The sequence below is a fragment of the Alternaria hordeiaustralica genome, assembly GCF_023758085.1.
Source record: "Alternaria hordeiaustralica strain BMP 2776 chromosome Unknown scaffold_12, whole genome shotgun sequence".
In the NCBI taxonomy this organism is placed as follows: Eukaryota; Fungi; Ascomycota; class Dothideomycetes; order Pleosporales; family Pleosporaceae; genus Alternaria; species Alternaria hordeiaustralica.
Window position 1 is genome coordinate 361,494 of NW_026056784.1, and position 27,112 is coordinate 388,605.

Genomic DNA, 27,112 nt, shown 5'->3' on the forward strand with positions numbered 1-27,112 from the left:
ACAAGCTAGGGCGCTCCTGTGCTGACATGTATATGTCACACAGGCATGATGTAATTGCAGCTCATACGCGTACCTCGCCTTCCTTCACCTTGGCTGGCCGACAAAGCATCGTGACTTCCGCGGCGACCCAGCCGCACGATTCGTTGAGACCCTAGATGGACGCCGCTGCAGACGAGCAGGGCAAAAGCTTGATGCTAGGCGCGTGACAGAGACACGGCATAAGATTTAGTAACGATTAGCTTACTGGGCTTGCCACACAGACGTACGAGCATCAATCTCACGATGTTGGCACCTGCAGGCACGGCTGGCCTGCGTGGTCTGAGTGGGTCGCGCCTGTTCCCAACCGGTATCCGGAATGCGGGGCTGTGGGGACACAGGGCTGGGTGGTAGTTGTGGTGATTGGTCGCGGATGGTGTCGCCAACACGCCAGAGGTACATCATTCTGAGCAAACATCGATATGTTGGTAGTTGATGCGTTATCTAAGATGGAGAAGTTTTCATTTTCCCATGATAAGAGTCTGACCGCGCAGCATGCACGGTCGTGGTAGCGGTTGCTGTGGAGAGAATACTCCACTTTGCCATGGGATTCACGTCAGGCTTTCGCAGCGTCCCTTGCATTGCAGGATTCACTTTTCACGATAGAATGGCCTGGACAGCTCGAGAAGCGATTACATCGTGATTTGGTTGACCGGGCTTACTCAGTTGAGAAGCACACGTACTTGCACAATGCAACACAGCGCGCTACACAAATCATACCGTTGCTATCTAAGCAAGCTTGACCTGGACCTACGGGTTGCTAGATACATGAGTATGACGGTGTAACAATGAATGGTTGGAAGCAAAACGCGCCATTTTTGCGCAATCCGCAAAGCTTTTAATCAAATATTGCAGTGTTTGTAGGCAGTGATAAAGCTTTTCACTATGAGGCACGAACGCTTTCTGCAGCGTGTGTGCAAATACTCATTGCATCTATTCTGGCAGATTAGTGTTTGCGGACCAAGTGACAGTTCCAAGAACTTCTCTAGTCGAGATGGCTATTCTCTCGTTACACCCATCTTTCTGCCGCTTATCTTATGGTTAATACCACGATGTGATTCTACACACTCTGATGCTTTGTCTGAGCAAATTTCCATTTTTTGGAGGGATGAGAACCTCTTTGGATCCTAGGAGGCCGATCAAATGCCACGGAACCTGAATCGATGCTCATGATACTGTACATGCTTTTACGGCGCACAGTTGGTCTTGAATTTGTAAACTTTTTCGCATGCTGTGCTTTAGTGTTGCACTTTCTTATGATTTCATATTACTGCGACCCCATGACTGTTATCAAGTGCGATCACTACATTGACAACGCAGGCTCTAGACATCCAGATCATGAATGCGGTGTTGAGGCTTTACATCGAGTGCATTGGAAAGTACCTCGGGGTCCTAAGTTGTCGAGCGAGAACGAGTCGCGGTGGAAACATGAAAATGCAATATCCAATATTCTTGGGTCAAATCCGAGGGGCAAGATAGTGAGACTAGTGGACTAAGGTGGGGTAGATGCAGCATGTCTCGCTTAGGAACGCTGATGCGCCAATTTTCGACGCAGCCCCTTTATTGCAAAACCCGCAATATAAACACACCAAAACCACAACCTTCCATCAATCATCTCTTCAAGAGATCCATCGGCCTGATGGTCTAGTGGTATGATTCCTGCTTTGGGAAATCACGTGACCGTGATAAGCCTATTCTGCAGGAGGCCCCGGGTGTAAGTTCACCCATTAAGATTCGAAATTGAACGCAAACTAATAGCGTCTAGTCGAATCCCGGTCAGGCCCAAACTTCTTTTTTTGCAGCATTCTACGCATGAGGAGATCAGGTATGAGTTGCGTGTGTGACTCACATCTTTCTGTTTCATTTTATTTTATTTTTTCATTTTTTAATCGCGCTGGTCTGGGAACGCCAAATGGAGCGGTTGAGCAACACGTTATATTATCGCAACGCAAACACACTGTAATAACTTTACGCAGCTGTATACCTTTATTCTTCGCGGATTCAATATCAACTAAGAAAGGATTAAGAAAAGCACACATACGAGTGGGTTGCATGTGACGTTTGATCGCTGTGGCTATTGTCGCAGCCTGACTGCCGCGCAGAAGAGCAATAAGCTCACGAAGTTACTTTACCAATACCTACTTGTCATCAACTTCAACCCCTCATCTCCAAATTCGCGAATACCCCTCTCCTCCACCCGCGTCCTCGTTCGAAACGTCTTCTCAACCTCCCCAGTCTTCAGATTCATCCCCTCATGTTCATACTGCTCTCTCTTCACAAGACAGCCTTCTATCGCCCATCTCGGCACCGCTTCCTCAAACCTAACACCTTTCTCCTCTAGCATCGTACTAACAAGATCCTTCGTCTTCCTCCCATTCATCTCCTTGGTCGAATAGATAGTCCTTGCAAAAGCAGAAACAGAATTCCTCACAGCATCATTGCGACAGCGCCAGATGAGATTGTTAAGCGCCTCTGCTATGTCAGGCACAGGAAAGAACCTCGCATCGAAATGTGCCGTTCCAAGCACTTCTTCCACATCGCCCTTGACTGCCGGCTCAGGCATGGTCTTTAAAGCATTAGTAAGATGCTTGTTGAATCTCACGGAGCAGTAGCTAGCGCTTAGACTACATAGCTTTTGCACTCGCTCGTTGAAACTTTGCACGCCTTCTGGGAAGACTAGGGTGATCTCGTCGGATTGCGTGTATGCGACTGTGGCTCGGGGGAAGAAATGGAGGAGATCGGCGCATGTTGATATCATGGCGGTGTGTATGCGCTCGTCGAATGGGCGCGCGAAGTGCGAGGTAAAGCGTGAGAAGCCATGGCCGTCTAGACGAAGGATGATGGGCTTGTCGAGCGGGAGGGTTTGGTCGAAGTGTGCTTCGTAAGACTTCATGCGCGCTGCGAGGGATATGGGTTTATTATCGGTATGCTGCGCTGCCGGCGCATCGTCGTTGTCGTGATTTGGCATGATCTTGGTGTTGGTATCGGAATGTGCAGGTTGACTATGTGGACTGTTGGGAGGTAGGACTACATCTGCCTTCACCCTAGATTTAACGATGACTCATCAGTCTCACGTGCTTCCACTATGGTTGCCCGGGGAGGATCGTTATGGTGGTCACATCATGCTGAAAGTCAGATTGGAGGGTACTTCTGAAGTGGCATCACCGTTCATAGTATTATGTACATCATAAGAGCTTCATGCTCAGCCATCCCAATGATCATTCCCAGCTTAAGGCAAGCACGACAAGATCGGCTTGAGCTTGTTGATGATCTCAGTCTGAACCGCAGCATCGTTCATAGTCGTCTTGTCGTTTGCATCACCAGGGCTGATGGTAACGTAGCAATCGCTTCCTCGGATCAAGATGACATCGGCCTCCCACGGCAGGCGCGTGCTACCGCACCATTCCGCATCGCGGGCGCTCAGGAGACCAGTGTTGATGCGAGTAAAGATGTACTTGAACTGGCTGGGGTCGCTGCACTTGGTCTCGGATACAGCGGGGAAGTTGACGTTCAGGAAGGAGTTTGCTGGGAGGTATGGCTTTCCAGAGTTGATGATGGTCGTGGTAACGTTCAGAGCGAGATCAGCATAAACCTTGCTGTGAAAAGGAGTAGGTGCGTTCCATGCAGTAGGATCTCCTGTCACGCCAGAGAAGGCGATGGCTGGGATCTGAGCCGTCTTTGCCGCGAATGCAGCGGCGCCGACTGTGCCGGAGAAGGGGACCTGAACAGCAACATTGCTGCCGACGTTCGGTCCGGTCAGGGCGAGTTCAGGCTTCGCGCCGTTCCAGAGCTTGGGAGCCGTGACATCGATTCCCTCCTTGATCGATGTGACTGGGAAAGAGTTGACGTAGTTTAGGCGAGGGTCTGTCGCGTTTGCGCCGGTTGGCGGGCTTCCTCCCGGGCAGGACGCATGAATGCAACCGTCTGAATCAACGGTTTTCGGGGGTGCGTCGGAGGATCCTGATATAAGTCAGCATGCGTATATGGCCATGACTCGACTACCAACCTCGGCCAGACTGGTTCTCAGCGGGACCAGACAGTACGACTTCGTGGCTAGCAGAGTTCAAGACGTCGAAGAAGGTACGAAGGTTCGCCTCTGACCAACCGTCATCGTTTGACTGAACGATGCGAACGGCCTGAGCAAAAGGAACCGCCGCAGCGAGTAGTAGGAAGGATCGCATTTTGAGTAACGAATGGAAGATGATGAAGCGAATGTGTTTGATGGAGCGACCTGGGACCTATGCAAGTAAACAGCGCGCACCTGACGTTTATAACAACACCCTCCTCCCGATCTATCCTTACGCCAGCCACAGCGTCCCCAGTCTTGATCCACCGCTAATGTTCCAAGCATTATGCGAGCCGAACGGGCGAACAGAGGTCAGGAACACAGCCATGGCACACGCCGCAGTCTAGTCACAACGTGCGGGTAGCAGCGATCTGATTGCTCCTCGCATAAATGACCGTGGTCGTGACATGCTCCAAACATCGGCTTTGGGGCTGTGAGTGGTTGTTGACCTCCGAAACGGAGACATTTCCAAGCCTTTGGGGGTGTCGCCCCTAGCGCCTCGGCTGCAGCCACTCAAATGGGCAGGAGCGCCCGGTAGTCTTTCGCACGTGTGAGGAGCTTGAGGTGTCATTCACGGATTTTGATATGCAAGTAGTTTGGTTCATGGTCTTTCATATATCCGTCGATCGATTTTCAGGGAACCGTTCCTCACACTGACCATATGGGATGTCATCCCGCGCATGTAATCAAACGGCCCGTTCCTCGAAGAACTATGCTTCCATTATTCAATACTGAATCGTTCGGACCGCTGCGCATGAAGGTTCATGCGGCATGTCGACATGTGAAAGTATCCGGAACCCGTGGTATCAATGTCTCCTAATTGCCAGAACGCCTTATCCAAATGCTCTATATTTCTCTGCACTTCGCCAGATCCTTAAGATCTCCATCTCTCGCTCATACGATATGAGCAGGCTTCACCGGCTGCTGGTAGTAGTCGGTCGCAGCACCGCTCTGGTATGGCGGAAGATACTGGTTGTTCATCTCAGCAGGTTGCGTCTGCGAGTGGTATGCGGTATTTTGGTATTCGGGTGCGCTGTTATACGGAGATGATTCCTGAGCAGGTACGGAACCCCCGAATGGGTTGTGCGCCGGTGCGTACTGGCCTCGTTTGGCCTCTGCCTTCGCGCGACGATAACCGATGACCGAGTAGATGAAGAGACCGAAGTAGCTGAGGCTGCGATGTGTTAGTACTGCAAACGACCTCCTGAACTCTGAACGTACAATACAAAGACGCCGAATCCAAGCCCGACGTGGCTACCGCCCTTGCCAATATCCGCAAACTCCATGATCAAGGCGACGCCCCAGAACGCAGTCTGGAACGAGTTCATGGTGAGGAAAGTGCCGGGTTTCAGCGCATCGCGAAGGAAGAGCAGGATGGCGAGAATGTCGATGAGGAGCACTATACAGCTGAAGAGTATAATGACAATGAGCAATCTACTGGCTGTAAGCTTTGTGTCTGCGCTGTTGATGGTGCGATTTACGAGACTGAGGGTTGGATAACGTCTTCCAATTCTTTCACATTGCTCAGCGAAATGCCTACTGCTCCAATGATCAAGAGCATGATACATATTCGCACCACCCAGAAGGGCACGAGAACGCGCTTCTGCCAAAATACCGGTCGTTGCGCCATGGTGAATCGTGCCGCTGGTGACTATCGTTGCTTGTCGGTGGCTAGGTGCAATGTTTGCGCAACAAAAAGAGGAAACCAGGATATAAGTCTCTGTTTGCAGGGCTGAGCGCGAGATACACCGATATTTCGGGAACTCGCGTTGACTGGGCTGTGATGCGTACGCTCAGGGGAACGCCTTGCGGCGCCGTGATGAAACACGCGTTCGGCCCTGTACATCTTCATCTCCCTCTTTTAGCAGCCGCGCCGTTTGGGGCCGGTGTTGCAGCATTGCCTCTATGCGTATGTGGTGATGGATGTGTTGGATGCGTGTTCAAAGTGTTTCAATTGGTGCGGTATAATGTTACTCGCTGCCCTGATGAAGAAGCAAAACGGCTGTCACGAGTTTCAGGGTCTGTGGAGATGGGCCGTTAGGCGATGCTCGTAGCCTCGTACGCGGTAATAGCGCGGTGGTAGTAGCGCCGTGGCTGAGGCAGTCAGGCAACGATAGACTCCAGCACCCGATCAACCGTCGTGAGTAACGCATGTGCCTGCGGAGTTGTGCACAAGTCGGCCTGTCTCGCATGTACGCATCATGCTTCGATGCACGTCGATCGAATGTGGAAGGTATGGAGGCGGGCACTTTCCGCGCCAGCCATCTGATCGGAGTGGGGCTGCCACGAGACCCATGCACGCGTTGTTCCCGCCCGATAAGCGCGATAACGAGCGACACCTTGATGGGCAGCCAGAGCTTCCCCAGATTACAACACATAGCTATCTCTTGATCGAGAGCTGTACGATAGTCCGCAAGTTCTGTCCCCATCTTCATCATGGGCAACAATCAGTCACGACCGTCCGATGCTGCTGTTAATGAGAAGTTGATGGAGCGACTCCAGGCGCTCCACATGAAGGATGAACGACCCATGAACGAGAAGGATGGATTTGTCGTTGTTGGCGGAGAGGCTCGTACGTTACATGACGTTGAGAATGGTATACCAAGTCTAACTGTCAAAGCACCTCGATACACCCCCGGCGTCAAGTACCAACAAGATGTATCTGCCGCGTCAGTGTCAGAGTGGGAGAAGGAGCTTATGGAAGACCCAAAGGTACTACACACAGCTCTTATACTGTCTCCTGCTTACCTCTGTAGAACCGCCTCGCTCTCGCAGCTCTTAGCTCCAACTCTGCCAACGCCGTACTCTCATCCCGATCCGCTGTCATCGCAGACACCCAGAAGTTCAACATCAAGATTCCCTTCGAGGGCTCGCCCGTCACAAATCAAGCCTCATCCGGAAGATGCTGGCTCTTCGCATCCACCAACGTCTTCCGCGTTGCGATCATGAAGAAGTACAAGCTATCCGAGTTCCAGCTGTCGCAGGCATACCTCTTCTACTGGGACAAGATTGAGAAGGCAAACTACTTCCTCGAAAGCATACTGGATACGAAGGGTGAGGAGATTGACAGCCGGATCGTGCAGGCGCTGATGTCCAGCCCTGTCGGTGACGGCGGACAGTGGGATATGGTGGCCAACCTCGTGCAGAAGTATGGTCTTGTACCGCACTCGCTCTACCCAGACTCGTTCAACGCGTCCAACTCATCTACCATGGACCGTCTGATTACGACCAAGTTGCGCGAGGATGCCGTCCGTCTGCGTGCTATCGCATCCAGCAACGCATCGCCAGACGCGATCAAGGCTACTATTGCTGGAGAGAAGGAGAAGATGCTGCGTGAAATTCACCTAATCCTGACACTGATGCTAGGACCTCCCCCGTGCTCTACCAAGCCGTTCACCTGGGAGTACTACGACAAGGACGGCAACTTCTGCACCGTCAAGACGCGACCCACTGCTTTTGCTAAAGAACTGTCCGACAACAAGACCGTCCGCGCGCTGTCTGGAACGGACGTGCACTCGCTCTTCTCGCTTGTCAACGACCCGCGCAACCCCTACAACCGTCTACTCAGCGTAAAGCGACTCGGCAACGTCTGGAACGGCCGCCCAGTGACTTATGTGAATGTCGACATGAAGACCATCAAGGACGCCTGCATTGCCATGCTGAAGAAAGGCATGCCCGTCTTCTTCGGCTCAGACGTAGGCAAGTACTCCGATTCCACCAAGGGAATCATGGACACCGATCTCTTCGAGTACGAGCTCGGCTTCAACATCAAGCTCGGCATGTCCAAGGCGGAGCGTCTGCAGACTGGTGAGAGCCAGATGACACATGCCATGGTGCTGACGGCTGTACACGTCGTTGATGGCAAGCCCGTGCGCTGGAGGGTGGAGAACTCGTGGAGTGAGCGTGCAGGCGACAAGGGCTACTTTGTCATGAGCGATGCTTGGATGGATCAGTTTGTGTACCAGGCAGTCGTTGACCCTAGTGTTGTCAGCTCGACGGTCAAGAAGGTGCTCGAGCAGAAGCCGAAGATGCTGGAGCTGTGGGACCCGATGGGTGCGTTGGCGTGAGTGTGATGTAGATTATGATACCTTTGATGAATTGATTGATGCTGTGAGAGAAGCTGATGGATGTACGATTGAATGCGAACCTGACGTGCGGTGAAGTGACCGTCTTTCGTCGACCAAAGGGTGCGCAGTGGTGGCAGACGAGTGTGGTAGCAATTTGGGTGGATGCTTCACCAACCAGATTTGCCAGAGCTTCGACCCAGCAGTGGCTAATTACTTTCTATCTAGTTGGTGGGAGTTGAGCAAAATGTTGAGGCTTCGTGAGACAGTCGCATCTTGATGTCAAGCAGCACACAAGATGGTCTTTGGAATAGATTTATCGTCGTCGGTTCAGTATGGCCAAACGGCACTTCCGCGTCTTGAACCCAACAGTAATCAACCACCATTCTTCCCCAATACAGTAGTAGTTGCTGGGTGTAAGAAGATGGCGCTCTGGACGTCTGGGTGAATCTTAGGTGTGTTTGAGTTGGTGGGGATGGTGTCCCGGGTGCGTTGAGTTGGCAAAAATGATTCTGTTCAAACCAAACACATCTAGTATGTTTCTAGATTGTTTAGAATAGTGTAGAACAGCAAAAAGAAACTGTTTCCGACACCGGGAATCGAACCCGGGCCTTGCCGGCACTGCGCTGCTGTGAGGCTGCGAGCTTACTCTGCGATGAGAGCGGCAAATCCTAGCCACTAGACCATATCGGACGTTGATGGAAGGAAGGCAGGATAAAAACAACATAAAGAAAGGCGTCAGCACCTGACGTGGTTGAGAAACAAGTTCGAAAAGATACGAGTCAGGAAATCGGGTAGGGAAAAGTTGGACCAAGATCAACTAGATCAAATCAAGCCTATATCTTACAGACCCACAAAGACTCGAGGCTAGACTGTCTGTACTTGTGATACATCCTATTAGAAGCCCTAGGTGCATACTACATTATATGTGGTTTGCGAAGCCACTGTTGACGCATGGCCGAGGAGGTCCTCAAGACACTTTCGGATTACGCAGGATATCTAGTACCGTACTGAAGTACACCAGGCATCTCTATTGTATTCTGATCGAAATCTGAACAGCTTGCGAAGACCTCCTGGCTTGAGAGCTCGTACCACAGTTCATGTATTATCTCATTCGACCAACAGCTTTGACTGTATACTCGCCCACCGGACGCAAATAGTTCACCCGAAAATGAAAATCATTACCTGCGCCGAAGAGCAGCTCCTATGAACTAGCATCGATGTTCCTCAATCAAGATAGTTCTCCGATGATGTGATGACTCCCGACATCGCCGCGTCTCGCCCCGCGAAACAAAAAGTTCCCCGCGAACACCAACTTCGACTGGACATAGCGGTCCTCGACTCCAACCCCCAATTCCTTTTATCCGCCCACAACATACACAATGGTCGCAAAGAACACGGCATTCGATCTGCAGAAATGCGCGCGATCCAATATTCTCGCCTTGGAGCCGTACCGATGCGCGCGCGAGTAGGTGAATATCCATGACTCTTACCGCGGTACCCAGCTCACGACGCGTAGCGATTACAAAGATGACGGCACCAACATCCTCCTCGACGCGAACGAGAACGCATACGGGCCGGGACTACAATTGAATGGCGAGGGCAAGCTGCCTGGCGCAAATGTCAATGGCACTTCCGACTCATCTTCCGCGATTGATGTCGATTTGCTTGGCCTAAACCGATACCCAGATCCGTATGCACACCGCGACCGCTTGCATCGCACACGCTGACGACGTACCACAGCCACCAAGAAGAACTTAAGCAACTCCTCTGCAACCTCCGAAACACCCACACCCATACCTCCAAGAACATAACACCCGCCAACCTCTTCGTTGGTGTCGGCTCAGACGAAGCGATCGATGCCCTCATCCGCGCCTTCTGCGTCCCCGGCAAGGAGAAGATCCTAACATGTCCACCCACATACGGCATGTACAGCGTTTCCGCGCAAGTCAACGATGTCGCGCTGGCCAAGATTCCCCTACAAACACCAAGTTTCGATCTCGACGTTCCCGCGATACTGAAGGCCATGGATGAGGACAAGAGCATAAAGCTAGCGTACCTGTGTTCGCCGGGCAACCCGACCGGGAAGCTGCTCAAGAAGGAGGATGTACAAAAGATACTAGAACACCCGTGGAACGGTGTCGTAGTGGTGGACGAGGCATACATCGACTTTGCGCCCGATGGAACAAGTCTGGCAGAGTGGGTCACCGAATGGCCTAACCTGGTAGTCATGCAGACACTCTCGAAAGCCTTCGGTCTCGCAGGCATTCGATTAGGTGCTGCATTCGCCGACCCAGCAATTGCCCAAATCCTCAACAACATGAAGGCGCCCTACAACATCCCCAACCCAACGAGCCAGATCGCGCGCGCCGCCCTGAGCCCGAAGCACCTGCAAGTCATGCAAAGCCACAAGGACCTCATCGTCAAGCAGCGCGACAGGCTGATCGAGGAGCTGCCCAAGATCCCGGGCATTGGAAGTCTTCACGGCGGTGTAGAGTCGAACTTCTTGCTCTACCAGATACTCGATGCGCCGGCGGACCAGGGCGGCAAGCCATCGAACGAGACGGCATTGGCGGTGTATGAGGGCTTGGCGGAAGAGAAGGGCGTGGTAGTAAGGTTCAGAGGCAAGGAGCATGGATGTCTGGGCTGCTTGAGGATAACGGTGGGTACGGAGAAGGAGGTAGATCGCTTCTTGCAGGAGATCAAGCAAGTGATTGAGGGTATCCACAAGAGCTCTGGCAAGCTGGGAAAGAAGGGGGAGCAAAGGAGGGAGAAGGAGGCTAATGACGTGGTTGCATAAAGCATGAGCAGGTAATAGAACTGTACATCAAGAGACGGTATCATCGAAGCAATACGACATCTTCCAGCTGTTGAGGTAAAGGTAGCTCCTCGATAACCGCCCCACTCTGACTCCACGGCTTTCTTGTTATAAGTACCTTATTCTCTTGCTAACTCCCTCTCTCACTTTCTATTTGTGATCTACTACCCATAGCTGCTGATCCTAGGTCACGGCCAACCACTCTACCATTTGACTTTCTCTTTGTTGGTCAGCTAAACTGTCGGATACACCATGGCAGATAAAATCGATACGGCGAACCTAGAGGCCGAGTTCCAAGCATTGAAGGTCAAGGGCAAGCTTTTGCAGAGAACACTAGCTGTAAGTTATTGACGAGCGACTCTTGTCACGCAAACTATGTTGACTTTAGTTCAGGATGTATCTTCGGACTATGGAGCTTTCATGAAGCAGTACAATGAGGCGAACGACCGCATATTCACTAAGAGCACTAAGCTGCAAGACACAACAAGAGACGTCAATGGTGGAGCACAAAGCAAGAACCCCATCGTCTTGATGCTGATCGATGCATCAAGCCACAAGGTACGCTATGGTAGTCTCATGTTGGACGGTTTCTAACGATAGTGTTTAGTTTTGCGATGAGTTGCTAAAGAAAAGAGGCCCAGGAGGTGCTGAAGCAGCGATTCTTCTGCGCAATGCACTCAACGATAGGATCGCGGCTAGGTTTCCAGACATTGCACGAAACAAGTACTGCCTGGTCATCCGAATCTTCGCCGATCTAAAGACGTTGTCGCTCAACTCAGGTGCGAATGGCAAGATCATGTCTCTTGCACCGTTCTTCACGGAGTTCGAAAAGGTTGGGGCTTTCTTCGATCTCGTCGTCACAGCTGACGACATTGGCGTCAAAAACAAGATCTGTGGTCAGTTGAACATTGTTCTTAACTTATTCATGCAAAATCTAATCTTCTCCAGATAACCTCAAGCTGTATATGGGGAGTGAGCAATGCAAGCACGTGTTCCTGGCTGCTGCTGAATCACCTCGATACTACCAAACCCTCCAGATCTATCGAAAGGAGACTTCAAAGATCACTTTAGTCTTTGGAAGTGGTCTGGACGGCGGCCTGCGGAAGATGGGTCTACTTCTGGTGCCATTTCCGAAGGTGTTTGCGCCACCGGAGGGTTTCAAGCCGCAGGCTATCAGCGGTGCTACGTTTGTGGAGAAAAGCGAGATCAAAACCGACGACGTACGCGCTCTCACACTGTAATCGGATTCCTGCTAACACGATCATAGTTCTTGAAGTCTTCAGTCGCTGTCGTTGCCAACGAGAATCTGAAGGATGTTGGCTACACTGAGAAGGCCTTATGGTCACCCCTGTTCTCGTCCAAACTTCCAGCATGCTATATCGGCGGTCGCATCCCAATCAACAGCGCAAAGCAGCGGATCGACATCTACGTACGAGAACCAACAGCTAGAGAGCTCGAGGTGTACGAAGCGCGTTCCAGGGTTCAGGAACACCTCTGCGTCGACCACTTCTTGCGCAACAAGTGCGAAAATGTCAACTGCGAGTTCTATCACGGTACCCTCGAACCGGAAGCACACTATGTTCTACAGCACATAACCCTGGGTACTCCGTGCTCGAAGGGTAGTGTCTGCCGTGTTGCAAACTGTGCTTATGGTCACATTTGCCAACGGGGCGAGTGTGGTCATGCGGGAAACAGGGTTGAGGGATGTCGCTTGCCGGGCTCGATGCATGGGCTGGATACGAAAGTCTCTGAGTGGGTTTCTCCGGATGAACACATCATGCGTCCTCGCGCACCCGCTCACGACAGTACCACGTCAGCTACCGGAGCTTCCACAGGTGGTGGTGTGGCTCTCTCCATCGATGAGGATCTCCTTGGATAGAGTTGGCCTCTCCGTGCACGCATGCCATATGCAAGTCAATTGGATGGTTAGAAGGAAGCTCAAATATAGGAAGGTTGCTGAGCACGTCAGGAGATCGAAGTGGGTAGACTGGAAAAGTCTTGAAAATTGATATACAGGTATAGAGATGCGAGCTCATAGTCGAATAATAAAAATGAAGGATCTGAAGCTTTATCACGCCTTGGTGATGTCTGGAGAGTACGGATGGATGTACCCATTGCTGCCGAGCTTTGAGAAAGTGCTTTCTTCACCAATACCTTCATCTGATATTTTTTCCAAGCAGTGCCGTAGATGAACGCAGGCTCATCATTGTAAAGATGCGCTGCCTTTTGATTCGTCGAAGCAGATGCCATGATGCGCGTGTTAGGTGACAAGCAGCAGGACCTGGAGCAGGTAGCTGTCGACTTACGATTCGGTGTGGGAGGTATATATCTGAGAAGCATATCGCCTGTTACTGAACAAGCTAATGTAGTTGCCGTTTACATGTCCACGTCAGAAGCTACGATGCAAGGTACCACGACGCTGACTAAGCCAACGGTGACGCTTGCTATCTGACATGAGCCCCACCAATGTTCCGATCGGACCTCCATCATCCCGACCAGAAAGTGCTCGAAGTACCGCGCTCGACACTCCCTCTCCTCCAGATACTCACTGTCTGACCTCCATATTCCAATTCCAACCTACATCGACCCTACAAATCCAACAAACACCATGGTCCGACCAGACAAACCGCGCGACCCCATCGCCGGTCCCGAAACACCACAACCACCCTTCCCAATAAAGCTCCGAGGTCCCGTAGTAAAAGGCTTTGGACGCGGAAGCAAAGAAGTACGAACCATTCCGACCTCTGAACCGTCACCCCAAACTAACTTAACCAGCTAGGTATCCCCACGGCCAACATCCCGCTCTCCGGCCTGAGCATAGGCGGCCACGACGAGCTCGAATCCGGCATCTACTACGGCTGGTGCACCCTCGACACAACCACAATACCCACCTCCACAACCGCCTCCAGTGTCCCCAGCGCCACAGACGATACATCTATCCCTTCCCAATCCTCATCCCACGCCGTCCTCGACCTCGAATACTCCTCAGAAACGCCCACACCTTCCACCATTTACCCCACCGTCCTCTCCATCGGCTACAACCCGTACTACAAAAACAGCCAACGCAGTATCGAAATCCACATCTTACACAGCTTCGAGAAGGACTTTTATGGCGCGCAGCTCAGCCTCATGATATTGGGTTTCATACGGCCGGAGTACGATTATGTGAGTAAGGAAGCGTTGGTGGAGGATATCAGGGAGGATATTAGGGTTGCGCAGAGGAGTTTGGGGAGGGAGGGGTATGAGGTTTGGAAGAGGGATGAGTGGTTGAAGGGTGGGGAGGATGTTAAGGTGAATTGGAATCAGGAGGGGCAGAAGGATGGGGTGGGGATTGCGCAGATGATTAATTAGGGTGTGATGGAGGGGATGGAGAGAAGAGAAGGTCTCACGATGCGCGTAACGAGGGATGTTATGAATGAATGAAACATTATTATCATACTGTTGTTCTAGCCGTGGAAAGCATTGGTATCGCGCCTTTGGTGGCAGCTCGTCTACTCCGTTTACGCCTTAATGTACGCCCTCGAACACCTGAAACAAATAATAAGTAGCATACCAAGCACTACCTTCCATGATGCGCACGTCTCGTGAGACGACTCTGGTATCCATGCATATGCGCCAATATTCCAAGCAAACCAAACCATAAAAGCACTTTTTTACTGCCGCCATAACATGACCGTTCATCAAATCTGAAGTCCATTGTCCGTAATCAGGCGACCGATCGTTAACAGTTGCAACAAGAGCTGCTTGGATTCAGTTGTTCGAGCGGAGGCCAGGATTCATCTTCGAATCCATCTCGCTCATTGCAGCCCTTTGTCAAGGACAGGCATCACCTAAAACCGATTAGCACTTGACCCGTACACGATACCAGGATTAAACTTACACTCATACAAACAAGCACAGGCATATCAAACATATCGCGCTTGATATGCCACCAGATCATACAATCAACCATACCGTTCTTCGCACCGAGCCGTTGCATGGCACTCTCGCCCTCCACCTTGACAAGCGGATCGACCTTGACATCAGCACCGGCATTCGCATTCTTCATTTCCTGGATGCGATCCATGTCTGCCTTGGTCTGGTATCTGAGCATGTTGACGCGTTGAGAAGCGTAGCCGTGGGGGTCCTGGTAACACAGTTCAGAGAAGTGCTGGAGGAATTCAAGGGCGGACTTGGGGTCCATGAGCTCGATGATGTTGACGCTTGGTGTGGTCTCGGAGTCTTGCGCCGTGAGGTTGGGTGTGGTGTTTTGGGTTGAGCCCGTGTCGCTTTCGCTTGTGTCGCGGTTCGTGCCCGTGTTGACGTTGAGATTGGGCTCGTGGCCGAGGAGAACTTGGTCTTTCCAACCCGTGAGAATGGTGAACTCCTTGTTGATACCGACAATCTCGCCTGAGCGACGACAGATCAAGAATGGTGTACCGACTTCCGCGAAGTGATCTTGCAGTGTCATAACCTGACGCTGGAGACCCATTTCCTGATGGATCAGGTCATCTCTGTTCAACTCTTCCCGCACTTGTAGTAACACCGGTCGGTAGTTTTGAAGGTACTGTTGTGCCTTGGCGACCCAAGGCCTCGAGTAGTTCTTGTCGATCAGCTGATAAAGCCGGTGGTAGCCCTTGACGTAATCGTATGGCTTGGTAACTCCTTGGTAGATGCTCTTGGTGTCGCGTTGACGCTTGCGAACGCCATTCGAGTGTATTGGTTGAAGTGCTGTGGTCGAAGGTCTGTTTTCGTGTTGTGATCGACTAACAGCCGGCGAACGCTGCGCATGCGTTCGGTTTGTGTTGGCGAAAAACGCTGCGGTCGCCAGTGGATTGTCACCCTCGAAGGTAGACGCATCCGTAGAGGCTGGACTTGCTGTATGGCTAGCAGGCCCTTGGCCGATGACGAATGCGTGAGGACCGCTGAGGCTGTCGTTTCGAAGACTATGGTGATCGTGGCCAGCGGTGTTTGGCGTGTGAACGTGCATGCTCCCTTGCCGCGAATGTGCGTCTTGCCACTCGCCTGCTGGGAGTCCGTTCGCATTGTATGCCATAGCGGTTGCCGCGTTGTTCTGGTCCGCGTAAGTTGAGGGCATCTGTGCATTGTACATGTTCACAGCGCCGTTCATGTTCATCATCGCGTTATCATGGGGTGCGTCCACCGCGCCTGATGACATGTGACCAAGCATGCCAAATTCCAGGGCTCCGTAATGGTTTCCGAAATTGAGGCTCGAGATGTCGAAATTGAACAGTGCGGGGTCACTTGGGTCGAACAAAGGTCCAAACTGCTGCAATTGGCCCTGCTGATTTTGAGACATGGGGTTTGGTGCGTTTTGTACTGGGCCGTGGTGTGTCTGGTTGAACGGAGGTGATATTGGCGACTGCTGATTGCTGAAGGCGTGACCGTCTTGAGCCACAGGCATTTGCCCTGGTATCGAATTGGGCGGGTAGAATGCCGCGGGCTGGGCTTGATTGTACATGTTGCTCTGCGGAGAGACCGAGACTGGTTGTGTGTCGTGACTAGGTATCGGTGTTGGGCGGTTGCCGTTCATATACGGGTAGTGGCCGCCCACACCAGGCATGAGCGCTCCATCTGGCGCATCGTGGAGATACTTGGCCTTTTTGCGGACGCCGTCCATGCAATGATCTTGGAGACCGCGCTTGATACAGCGATTGCATGGTCTCTCGTCGCCTAGAAGCTGTCAGTCCCGCCATTGAATGCAATGACTCACAATCAATACTCACCACATGTTAGATGGGCTCGCTGGCAGGCAAAGCACGCTCTCCGCGCCTTCTTCCTCCGCGGTCTTAGAGGGTCTTTTGCATTGGGCTTTCCATTGGTAGGCTTCTGGCTGGAATCACCGTCGCCAGACTGGCGGTCTGTAGTCTGTTCAGCAGCCATATCGTCGTCCAGGTCGCTCCTGTACTCGGGCGAAGGAGAGGCATCTTGGGCGTCTGGGGTGGTCATGATATCCCCTCTACTGGCGCAGGCACTCGGCCAAGCACGGACGGTCGCTGCGGTGGACGGAGGCGCTGGGGAGAGAGCCTAGTGCTGCGTGTAGCCGTCAATGGTGATCTTGGGGTGTTCCCAGCAAAACGGTTCAGCCAATGTGTCTGGGGTGCACGGCTTGAGGCGTTCCAGCTGCGTGTTTTAGAGTGCGATCACGCGTGCGCTGGCTGCTTGAACGGGCGCTGCCGTGGCACTCTGACAGGTCCAATGACGAGCTATGCAGGGGACCCAGAGAGTGAAGGGCTCTCAATCCGGCGGACAGGTATGGGACAGTGCTATTGTGGTACGGGGCCGGGGTCCATGTAATCGAGGGAGCATTCCAGGAGCACACAGAACCATGTTTGATAGCGAGATGCTACCGAGACGCGCTGCCCATGCTGCTGGGAGTCGAGTGTGGTTCTACGAGCGGTGCCGGGGTTCGTTCAGTGAGCCCGCGGGAGGTGAGAGCAGCAGCGTGGCAGTCACGGGTGCGGCGTCGCGTCGAGCGCGGAAGGCGCGACACGATAGGGCAGTGGGGTGATACAGCGCGTGCAGTCACGGTCAGCGCTGGGGCAGGTGCGATGGGCGACAGCGATGTCGATGGCGATGGGCGATGGGAGATGATCGTCTGGGGAGGCCGGCTACGAGTCGCGACGGAGCGCGCGGTCGAGGCGATGGAGGCGCTGCTGGGCTTGACGAGCGGCCAGGGCACTTGCAGCGCTGTGTGCAGTTGAGAGTGGGCTCGCGGCGTCGGGCGCTGGTCGTGTGCGGTATATTGGAGCTCGCTGCAAGATGCGCGCAGATGCGATTCCCCGCAATTGGCTGTTCGAGGTTTGCTGGAAGGTGCAGCCCACGCAGCTGCCTCGGTCCCTGTCGACCGGTAAGCCGCTTGCTTGGCCGGCCGCTAGCCCGCAGTCACGCACTTCTGCTTCACTATTTGACGTCGCTAGCCCTTCAGCCACTCTGGGGCTGCTGTCTGCCACATGATCGTCGTCAATACATAGGTGGATCGTGGTCAGTCCATCTTTGCAGATTGGGCACCCTGCTGCAGACGGCCCTGCCCAGTCACTCGCAATTCCCACCGCGACACCTCATGCCACACAGCGCATCCCCAAAAAGCAAGCAGCCGGCATGCCCAACGTGCCTCAAACTCGGCTATGAGGCATGCATGCAGTGTGGGATGCGAGGCCTTGGCATTGGTTCTCACTGGCGTATCCCCAGCCTATGGGCGCGCTCGTATCACCAACTATCATCACTCGCTACGCTTCGCGAGCGCTGTGTGCCCTCACTGTCTCCCTCACCGTGTCTCTGGCCTGCCGACCACGTTTCCTCGCACGCCGGTGCACCGCCCCCGGCAACGGTACCATCCGCAGCCGCTTTCGTCTCTTGTGCATCCGTTGTCCCTCGAGCTGGCGTGGCCGCCCTCGTGGCGCTCATGTTCCGTCGCACAAGGGCCCGGCCATCCTGCTTCATGTGGTCTCACGTGTGGGCGCAAATTCCTTGATTCAATAAAATTCTTTCGCATCAAACTGCCGTGTCACTCGCTATTATTAGTCCTCTTCCAGTCAAGTCTGCCACATGCCCTCGCGTCGCTTCCATGCCCACTATGCTGATGCATATCGACTGCCTCCCCTGAGCCGCTTGCCATATCGAAAGAACAAGATTGGAAATCTGCAACAATATACGTTAGTGGTTCCCACGACCATTCTCTTGGGTCTCTTACGGTGCCATGGCCAGCGCAAGGAACGCAAGTAGAGTAGTTGCCCACTGGTAGCCGAGATCTTTTCCAAATCAGTGACCGCTCTTTCATCATGGTGTGCGTCCTAGGAACTTACTGTTGTACATCTGAACACCAAATAGTCTATGTCGTTAATTAGTAATGAAGTCTGCCCCAACGTTGGTGCTAGCTTACGGGAAAGCCGCAGCAAAGTACGACCGCGCGAAGCTGTTGGCCGCGAGAGCCGATGCAGCGTAGACAGGGTACTGTTCGGCGAGGTCACTATCTCTGTACCCAAGAGCCTGGTCCGACTTCGGTGCGTGGTGGGACTTACAGCTTCCACCAAGAATGTAAAGACCCCTGAATAGACCCAGATGACACTACGTCACGGAATACGGTCAGTGAGCTGTTCATCGACGACACCTGAAGCGTCTGAAAGAAGAAAACCTACCCAAGGCCAAATACTGCTGAAAAGATAATTGGAACTGCAGTGTCATGGTCAGTTGTTATTGCGACTGGACAATATGCACGATGATGTCGTACCTATCCAGTGAACCTGCGGAAGCCGGGATGTTAGCCATGGAATCTTCCATGCCAGTAAATTCTAAACTTACTGAGGAGTATGTCGTCCACCCAAACCCTGCATACGTGTGATTAGAAGCTTGTTCGAGGCGAGGCCATGCAGCGGCTTACCAAAGAGTGCGACAGGGACGACCCAGGCCCCAACAATAGTCGAAGGGAGCCGAAATTCAGGTTCCGAACCTCCGGGCTCGCCTCCTTGCTCCTCGCGTTGCCGCACGAGCCTGCCGTATATTCTTCTCCAGAAAGGGTCCGTGGAGACACCCGCGAGCATCCCAACCAACAGACCCAAGAATGCGAGTCCAACCTGCGAGATGCTGAAGCCATGATTGTTGCCGAATACGAGAGGAAAGGCGCCAAAGAAGAGGTACAGGATACCCAACAAGATTGCCGACAAGATGCAAAGACTCAAGCACTAGATCACAACAGTCAGTCCACCAATCACGGTCTCACTAAGCGCGGAGACCCACCATAGGCTCGAAGAAAAGAAGTTGAAACGGGCGGATGCATGACCACAGCACGGTTTTGGCGATAGATCTGTCCATCTTCTCAATGGGCGCTATCCACTCTGGGTTGCCGGTTTCTTTTCGCAGTCGAATCGCCTTTCGACGGAGCAAAACGGGGTGGTACGTCTCAGGCACGAAAAGAACGATTAGGCAAAGCTACCAGACTAGCATTAGTCTCTGGTACACATGGTGTGCAGCACAACCTTACCTGAACTCCAGACCAGATGATGAGAACATAGAAACACCTGATTGCGTGTCAACAAATCGCCGATTCTCCGCAAGAGATGATCGACAGCACACTCGATACGAGCATCAGGGGTAGATGCTGCCAGCTCGGCCAACGCCATCGCAGCTGCAGGTGCAGTGTCGCAAGGTGGGGATAGTGGGCCTGGAATAAGCACTTACCATCTCCATGTAGTATTTTCCACGATGAAGCCTCCTATCAGAGGGCCTACCTCTGGCCCAACGAACGGGCTGGCTGTGTAGACCATCATAGGTGCAGATAGCTCCTACACTTACGTCAGATATAGACGGCTAGCGAGCATCGAATGTACTGACGTGTTTCCCGAACATGTCACCAACAGTCCCTCCAGCAACACTGAGGAAGGCTGAGCCAGCTAGGCCGTCCAAGAAGCGCGCAACCAACATCGTCTGGATGTTCTGTGCCACGGCGCATGGTATCATCCAGATGAGAAAGAATGTGAATGAGCAGATATAGATTGGCCTTCGACCATAGAACTGGATCATGTTAGTCGATCACGGGTACAGCGAAGTGCCGTTAATTCCCGGCAGCTGTACGCACCTCCGAGAGTGGACTTAGAATCATCGGTCCTGCGCCGAGTCCCGCAACAAACATAGATAGACCAAGCGTGCAAACTAGGCGCGAGGCCCCAAACTCAGGCTCCAGCTGACTATACGTCGACGTATATAGCGATGAGGTGCATGTCCTACATTTAGCAATCGTTAGTTTGTGCGCGTGCAACGATTCGTATATGGAGTTGATGACGTACACGCATAGTGAACTACTGGCGCATATCAACACGATGAGCCATCTTCGTAGTTTGCCCATGCTCCGTGGATTCTCTGGGTCGGCGTTACCATCCCAGGTCACGAGGTACGGTTGCTCTGTCACAGGTCCGGGTCGGGAGTTGTTTGGGCCTTTGGCATTGGCTTCTGCGTCGAGGCATGTGTAGCCATCTCCTCCAGCTCTCGAGTGATGCGATCTGACAGTCTTCAGACTCCTTCCGTCTTGCGAACGTCTGCTCTGGCTGTGGCCTCTTTCAGCTGTTGCGTCATTCTCCTTCGTTGGAGACGGCATAGCTCCGTCATGACCATCAGCTTTCTCTTCGTCGATGTCGGCAGCAGATACTCCTCTCTTCTCGTACTCGCTTGACGCGCTGTCTTCATGTTGTTCGTGCGCAGAGCCTAGGCTCGTTCTCTCCTTCGACTCCATTCTGATGAGTCTCGCCGTCGCTACAGGTGTTGGAATGAAACGCAAGGACCGACGAGTACCAAAATCACCAACGACACGCCAATCTTTCAGAAACTGCTCCACTCAGGAAATGACTAGTTGCCGCTCGGATATAACTCGCTAAGGTTCTCAAAGAACCCCTGATGACAAACTCTGATTATGCGACGCGATGCAGGTCCAACAGGCGAAGGAATGAGGTGGAAAAACTGCGGCACGAAGGGATACTGTATACTAGAAGCAGACATCGCGCTTCGACTAAGCTTTCAAACCGCGCCGCGGCGATCGGCCCAAAGGCTCTGGAGCCACTCGTGCGCAGAGTGGGGTGGCGTCTTTCTGCCATAACGGCGCCAGTCTGTCTAGATTGCTGGGGTGCGTATGTGCGTCATCCGGCTAAGACATCTGCTAGGGTTCTGACATGAACATGTTGATCAGCATGGTGGTATGTAATGCGGATTTAACGCGCGAGTGCCGACGATGAATTCCATGGCAGATGCACTCATCGATCTGGAGATACAACACCGTCGTCTTTCGTGAGCGGCCTTCCGACGGTACTTCCGACAGTGCTTCCGACGGTGCGATTCATGTCTTCGCCCTTGAATTGCCGCGATCGGCGCAAGACCTGCCGATGCAAAAGACTAGCGGGCCGTAATTAGCAAAACCATCCGTTCGGAAAAGCATTTGCCCTGGTCCCTGGAAACTGCTATGTGATAACGTCTTTCGACCTCACGTTGCCCATTTCAAACGTTCGCAGAAGGTAGCATGCCGTATCTACGTGTTGAATTCCGTTGCAGCCACCGATTGCGTTGGAGTTGTTGTGCAACTGGCGAGTGAGGGCGCACCTGCCCACCACGATTGTCATTAACTCCAGTCCCCGCCCGAGACCATTAGGCGCTTCTTCCTCGCTTTGAAAGCAGAACGCAACATGTTGACGCTTTGTAACAGTACATCTGCTTACATAGGTGTAGTTGTTTCAGTGTAGAGATGATATCAGATGTAAGCTTCTGACATGCATATTCGGACTGCCGCAATAACGGCACCACGTGGGAAATGCACTAGGGGAGATGGCGGGCGTTAGTAAGGAAAAAGCAAGCATGAAGCCCTTCTTCCAGACGTTTCTAGGTAGCGCCTTGAGCGCGCAAATAATACCCGAGTACGCCGCCGATGGAATGGCTGATGCATGTCTCTCTGGATTTGTCGTGGATGGCGATGTGGTGGGAAAGGCGTTGCGCATTCGATACATGTGTAGTAGTCCGCCTCATTGATGTCAATTAAGTCATCAAAGCTCGGTTTTGGTCCATACGCCCTATAATGGCTGTTCTTATCAATCAGGCTCAAAGCAGAGTATGCCCCATTGACTGGAAAGCCGCGGATAACGAGGTAAGCGATGCGGCGTTGATAATTTGCTCGGGTTTTAGACTTGGAACCATTCGAATTAAAACTACTTCCGTATGTCATGCTAGTTGTAAACTATCACAAGTCTAGAGTTTTGAAGGGGATCTCGCAGTTCCTGGTTCAATGCTCGCAGCCCATGAGCTGGTTGTGCATCCATGACATCGAGCAAATAGAGCAGTGTCTATCCATGCAAGTCTTGTTAAACGATTCTCCTCATTCTATTTCCTGCTAACATGCGCGAAGTACACTGACTTTACCGACTGTGATTGTGATCACTCTTGTTCGATGGAATACTTGGTGCTCGTTCGAGTGATGCGCAGTTGAGATATACATAGCGATGCACAATAGAACACACTCCACAGCATATAATCATACAAGCAGAATGTTAGCTAGACGATATCTCCAAAACGTCGCCTTCCACAAGAATGCGTGAAATCTAGAATGTGTATCATAGCTAGCAACTCATGCTTTCCCAACCCACGAATCGTGACAATCAAACTCCATGATGCAGCCCTATTCCTGCCATACGACCATACTCCCCTTCTCCATACCCCAAATCGTGCCTTCATCGTGAACCACTCCTGCCACGAACCATCAGGCCCTTCTTCCCCAACGCGTGCCACTTGCCATCTGAAGAGCCCCCATGCCATCTAAACGAGCAGCCACCCTCAGTGCCATAGCAAGCGCATCTGAACACTGGCAAGAAGCCCGCCGCCCCAAGCCCCCTACAAAACCCCGTCCTCGCCCTCAACACCATCTTTTCTCCTTCATCCCACTTGCATTCGTTTTCGCCCTTTCCTTTCCTTTCTTTGCACAGTGCACGGTGACATGCTAACATGAGGGCTACTGAGGGATACGAAGCCCGCGCCTTAGGAAGAAACTCTGCCTTGCTTCCTCATAGCATGTGCAGCCATCAGGCGCGGGCAGATCAACTGCCCTGTACCAGCGTGAGCCCAGAGTGTCTTCGGATGCATTGACGGTGTCTCTCTACTGTTGCCTAGAACACTTATTGGGCTACATTTTCCTGCATGTTCAGATTAGTGCGAGAGCGCGAAATGGCAACTTTCTTTCCCCTCTTGCCTCTGCCTTTTGCTTGTGATGCTGTGATGTGACTTTAACTCCTCGCCTTTTCCTTTGCCTTTGCCTTCTGTTTGCTGCTGACAAGGGGTCCGCAGATGCAGGTGTCGTGATTTCATGATTGACAGTTCGTTGGTGGGGTTGTCGCTCCTGCGTCCTAGGAACTATCGGAAAGGAAACGGTGACGCATGTGGTGCGTATGGTTGCGGTTAATGCGACCTCGGGATGCAACAAGAAGGCAGCCTCGGAAGAATTAGTTTGATAATTGCAACATATCTCATTGGAGCGCGTAGTACATCTGTGCAGGGAATGTTGCAACCAGGTGTGCATGGCGGACGTTGTGACTGGGTCATCACCTTGCAACATCGCCGTACCAACGGAAGGAGTGGATCACAACCGAGGAACGGCATCACACTACTCGTTACAAACACGACGCACATCTCTCGCCCGCTTGAAAGTCCATTCCGTGGTCGTACCGCGCTACACTCAACACCCGAGAATATAAAAAGCCCGCTCATTCCCCAACTCATCTCTTTCCTTCCAGGACTCAGCAGTTTCTTCCTATCATTCGGTGGCAGAACACCGAAAAAATCTTCCGGGGCGCCTCTGTCCAAACCCAATATGCCTGAGCAGCCACAGCCACCAAGAAACACACTACTCAAAGCCCCTTTCTTACTTGGCTAGAATGCGTGGTTCTGGATAAGTGTCCTTGATGGACTCGAACTCAACAGGCCGACAGTTCATCGGAGGCGGTGATGATAACGACAGATGGACAGGAATCTCTCCAAGGAGGGAATCCACAAGTCCGAAACTGAAAACATCTGAGCCTCATAACTAAATGGTTGGGAAGTTGGGAGGGTGATGGGCGGGTGGAGTTTCATGGTGAGTGCGGCGAAGCTGGGGATGGGTGGGATTTGGGTTGCGGGTTGCTGCATACATGCTGTTGAAAGTTGATAAGTTGCTACGGCATTAGACAATGTATACCTCAACCTGAAAAATGTATTTTGAAACAATGTTCTTGCAGATGGCGGTACGGGATGTAGTTAATCACTCACAAGAAGTGTCATAGCAAGGAAAACAGTTCATTTGATCCAATCTCGTTATAACCACCGCGTCCAGCGCGTATATCCTAGTAATAAGGCCCAGGAGTAGGTTCCCAGTAGTGGCTATCTAAACATTCCTCACGACCGCACGCCTCGTAGCCATGCGTCATGATTCTGTTGAAGGTGCCGCGGCGCTGGAAGCAGTGTCTGCACAGCGCGTTCCTCTTCCAGTCGTCGCCATGGGGATTCTTGTATATGGAGATGTCGTGCCTGAGTTCGTCGCTCGTATCCATCAAGTGTAGTGGTCTTAGGTAGCTGGGGGTCTCAGGGGGTTCAGGGGACCCTGACGTATACCTTCGCGTGTCGTGTCGTTCAGGTGTTCCTGACCGAGGTATTGTAGGCGCCAGGGTTTGTTTTGGTGAGTCGCTCCGCAGCTTTTTGGTCTGATGTTGTCGCCGGGCTGTCTCTTGGCTTCTCCCTCGCTTGCGTGCTTCGCAATGTCAGCGCCTGGGTATGGTCAAAAATTTGGATGTACGTACGACACGTGACCCAGGAACTCTGATCTGAAGGCACAGTTGAGTCCGTCAGCGCTGAGCTCGGAACCGTCGTCTCAGTTGAAGCTGAAGTCACTGCCGAAGTCGGAGGCTCAGCAGGTGAAGGCATGGACGATATATCAGAGTCGCAGAAGAGAAGTGGCGACTTGGAGGGGTCGATATCCTCCCCAGTGGCATCTGGCTGAGTTATGAAGCGCGAAAGTGGGATCTGTAGGCTCCTGAGTGTTGGTCGGGGCGGTCGGGGCGTATCCTTTGTAGGGCCATCTTGTGACCTGATTTCGTCGAGGAGCAGACGTAGGAAGGATGACGACGGCGCGGCACCGCTTGGGGACTTGGAGGTGGGCCGTAGGATGGGTGTAGGCATCTTGATGCTTACAGAGTGCGATAGGCGATGCAGCTGGTAATGGAGCTAATGGTAGCGCAATAAGATTGGGACGGGACTGGATGGTGTGAGGTGAGGGAGATGCATGGCGGAGGAATTGAAGTTCTTGAGTTGATGTCGTGCGTGGGGAAGGTGTCAAGGTAACAACAGAAGAGGCAGCTGCGTTTGCCGTCACATGCGACTGCCCCGTACAGCTCTGGAGGCTTCCATTGGATGCACGTGTCAGCGAGAGAGAGATTACGTCGGGTCTACACAGCGAACGGGTCATGATGAAGTGAGATTCGCTACGAGATGCCACATAGCTCTCACCTGATATGGTATACTACAAGCCTCGTCTATCATGCAGAGGCCGTTCCGTTGCGCCTGTTCATATCGTGCATTGGTCGTGTTGCTCATGTCTCGGACATCTCGGTGTCCTCAGCCTTGGCCAGGCCGTGCTCCTTCAGCAGAGCATCGATCTCGTCCGCTCCCCACAGGTGGTGGTAGATCTTGCCCTCCTTTGTCCTTCCTACTGTCGCAAACTCAACTGTGCATTGTTAGTACTCTCCCGGGATAGTAATGAGATGATGAACGTACTCTTCTCGCTGCTCAGCTTAGTCGAGTCCATGGTCTTGCTGAGCACCTTGACTGCGAGGCCGCATGCCTCCTTCAAATCGCACTCCTCCTTGTAGTCCTGCTTCAACAAGCTCTGCGCAGAGGCATTGTTCGCGCCGACACTGGTAGCCTTCCAGCCGCCGTAGTTGCCACTGGGGTTACTCTGGTAGAGCTGGAACTGGCGCTGGGGGTCCCATCCTGCGTAGATGAATGATACACCGAACGGTCGGAGACCTCCGTGTTGCGTGTAACCCTGCTTGAGATCGCATAAGCGGCGGACAAGCTGCTCGCACGGGATGTCTTCGTTGTAGGTGAGGAGGTAACGTTGGGCGTTTTGACGGGCGTAGTTGATGAGGATGTTGGCGTCGGCGGTCATTCCTGCTACAGCGCAGATCATGTTACTGGAAGCACATTAGTCATGGTATTATGATGTTGGCGGTCCACGCACTCGTTCAAGATGTACAGCTTCTCGGCCGATGTGTCTTGCTCCAACAACTTGCTGGTGACCTTCCTCTCTGCGGCGAGCACGATGCCATCCTGGGCCAAGATGCCTAGCGCTGTTCCGGCGTGCGAGATGGCTTCGAGGGCATATTCGACTTGGTAGAGGCGACCTTCGGGGGAGAAGATGGTCGTCTATGCACCGTTAGCAGTGTCCTGGCCGTAGTTGCGGGTATATCGTACCCTGGAGTCGTATCTCCGTGACATGATTGCGGTCTACTCTGGCAGTCTGGGTGGTATTGGGGGTGTAGACAGCAGTGGGCGAGGGAGAAGGCGGCGGGGAAGTCGGGGCGTGGGCTGGTGTTGATGGAAGCTCCAGGCACAAGCTCCTACGCAGCGCGTCGG

At 52.7% G+C, this 27,112-nt stretch overlaps 9 protein-coding genes and 1 non-coding gene across 10 annotated transcripts; 4 read left to right on the plus strand and 6 right to left on the minus strand.

The window, feature by feature from the left end:
• Positions 1–2,164: 2,164 nt before the first annotated feature.
• J4E84_006386 (uncharacterized protein) lies at positions 2,165–3,160 on the minus strand (the record flags this gene model as incomplete). Its single annotated transcript, XM_049388976.1, has 2 exons — positions 2,165–3,047; positions 3,156–3,160. 2 exons carry the CDS (start codon positions 3,158–3,160, stop codon positions 2,165–2,167), a joined length of 888 nt encoding a protein of 295 aa, XP_049243250.1.
• Positions 3,161–3,265: 105 nt separating this feature from the next.
• J4E84_006387 (uncharacterized protein) lies at positions 3,266–4,217 on the minus strand (the record flags this gene model as incomplete). The annotated part of the gene is made up of 2 exons (XM_049388977.1): positions 3,266–3,996; positions 4,043–4,217. The coding sequence occupies 2 exons, from the start codon at positions 4,215–4,217 to the stop codon at positions 3,266–3,268; spliced, it is 906 nt and encodes a 301-aa protein (XP_049243251.1).
• Positions 4,218–4,996: 779 nt separating this feature from the next.
• J4E84_006388 (uncharacterized protein) lies at positions 4,997–5,732 on the minus strand (the record flags this gene model as incomplete). The annotated part of the gene is made up of 3 exons (XM_049388978.1): positions 4,997–5,276; positions 5,324–5,536; positions 5,584–5,732. The coding sequence occupies 3 exons, from the start codon at positions 5,730–5,732 to the stop codon at positions 4,997–4,999; spliced, it is 642 nt and encodes a 213-aa protein (XP_049243252.1).
• An 806-nt stretch (positions 5,733–6,538) lies between these two features.
• On the plus strand, positions 6,539–8,169 carry J4E84_006389 (uncharacterized protein; the record flags this gene model as incomplete). The annotated part of the gene is made up of 2 exons (XM_049388979.1): positions 6,539–6,814; positions 6,859–8,169. 2 exons carry the CDS (start codon positions 6,539–6,541, stop codon positions 8,167–8,169), a joined length of 1,587 nt encoding a protein of 528 aa, XP_049243253.1.
• A 581-nt stretch (positions 8,170–8,750) lies between these two features.
• J4E84_006390 lies at positions 8,751–8,859 on the minus strand. Its single transcript has one exon. It is a non-coding gene; the product is annotated as a tRNA-Glu (tRNA).
• Positions 8,860–9,548: 689 nt separating this feature from the next.
• Positions 9,549–10,966, plus strand: J4E84_006391 (uncharacterized protein; the record flags this gene model as incomplete). The annotated part of the gene is made up of 3 exons (XM_049388980.1): positions 9,549–9,634; positions 9,686–9,859; positions 9,910–10,966. 3 exons carry the CDS (start codon positions 9,549–9,551, stop codon positions 10,964–10,966), a joined length of 1,317 nt encoding a protein of 438 aa, XP_049243254.1.
• A 270-nt stretch (positions 10,967–11,236) lies between these two features.
• On the plus strand, positions 11,237–12,863 carry J4E84_006392 (uncharacterized protein; the record flags this gene model as incomplete). Its single annotated transcript, XM_049388981.1, has 5 exons — positions 11,237–11,323; positions 11,378–11,542; positions 11,592–11,880; positions 11,933–12,204; positions 12,252–12,863. The coding sequence occupies 5 exons, from the start codon at positions 11,237–11,239 to the stop codon at positions 12,861–12,863; spliced, it is 1,425 nt and encodes a 474-aa protein (XP_049243255.1).
• Positions 12,864–13,592: 729 nt separating this feature from the next.
• On the plus strand, positions 13,593–14,335 carry J4E84_006393 (uncharacterized protein; the record flags this gene model as incomplete). The annotated part of the gene is made up of 2 exons (XM_049388982.1): positions 13,593–13,709; positions 13,760–14,335. 2 exons carry the CDS (start codon positions 13,593–13,595, stop codon positions 14,333–14,335), a joined length of 693 nt encoding a protein of 230 aa, XP_049243256.1.
• Positions 14,336–14,781: 446 nt separating this feature from the next.
• J4E84_006394 (uncharacterized protein) lies at positions 14,782–16,933 on the minus strand (the record flags this gene model as incomplete). The annotated part of the gene is made up of 3 exons (XM_049388983.1): positions 14,782–14,814; positions 14,865–16,657; positions 16,711–16,933. 3 exons carry the CDS (start codon positions 16,931–16,933, stop codon positions 14,782–14,784), a joined length of 2,049 nt encoding a protein of 682 aa, XP_049243257.1.
• A 9,134-nt stretch (positions 16,934–26,067) lies between these two features.
• Positions 26,068–26,974, minus strand: J4E84_006395 (uncharacterized protein; the record flags this gene model as incomplete). The annotated part of the gene is made up of 4 exons (XM_049388984.1): positions 26,068–26,201; positions 26,252–26,670; positions 26,718–26,902; positions 26,951–26,974. The coding sequence occupies 4 exons, from the start codon at positions 26,972–26,974 to the stop codon at positions 26,068–26,070; spliced, it is 762 nt and encodes a 253-aa protein (XP_049243258.1).
• Between the last annotated feature and the right edge of the window lie 138 nt (positions 26,975–27,112).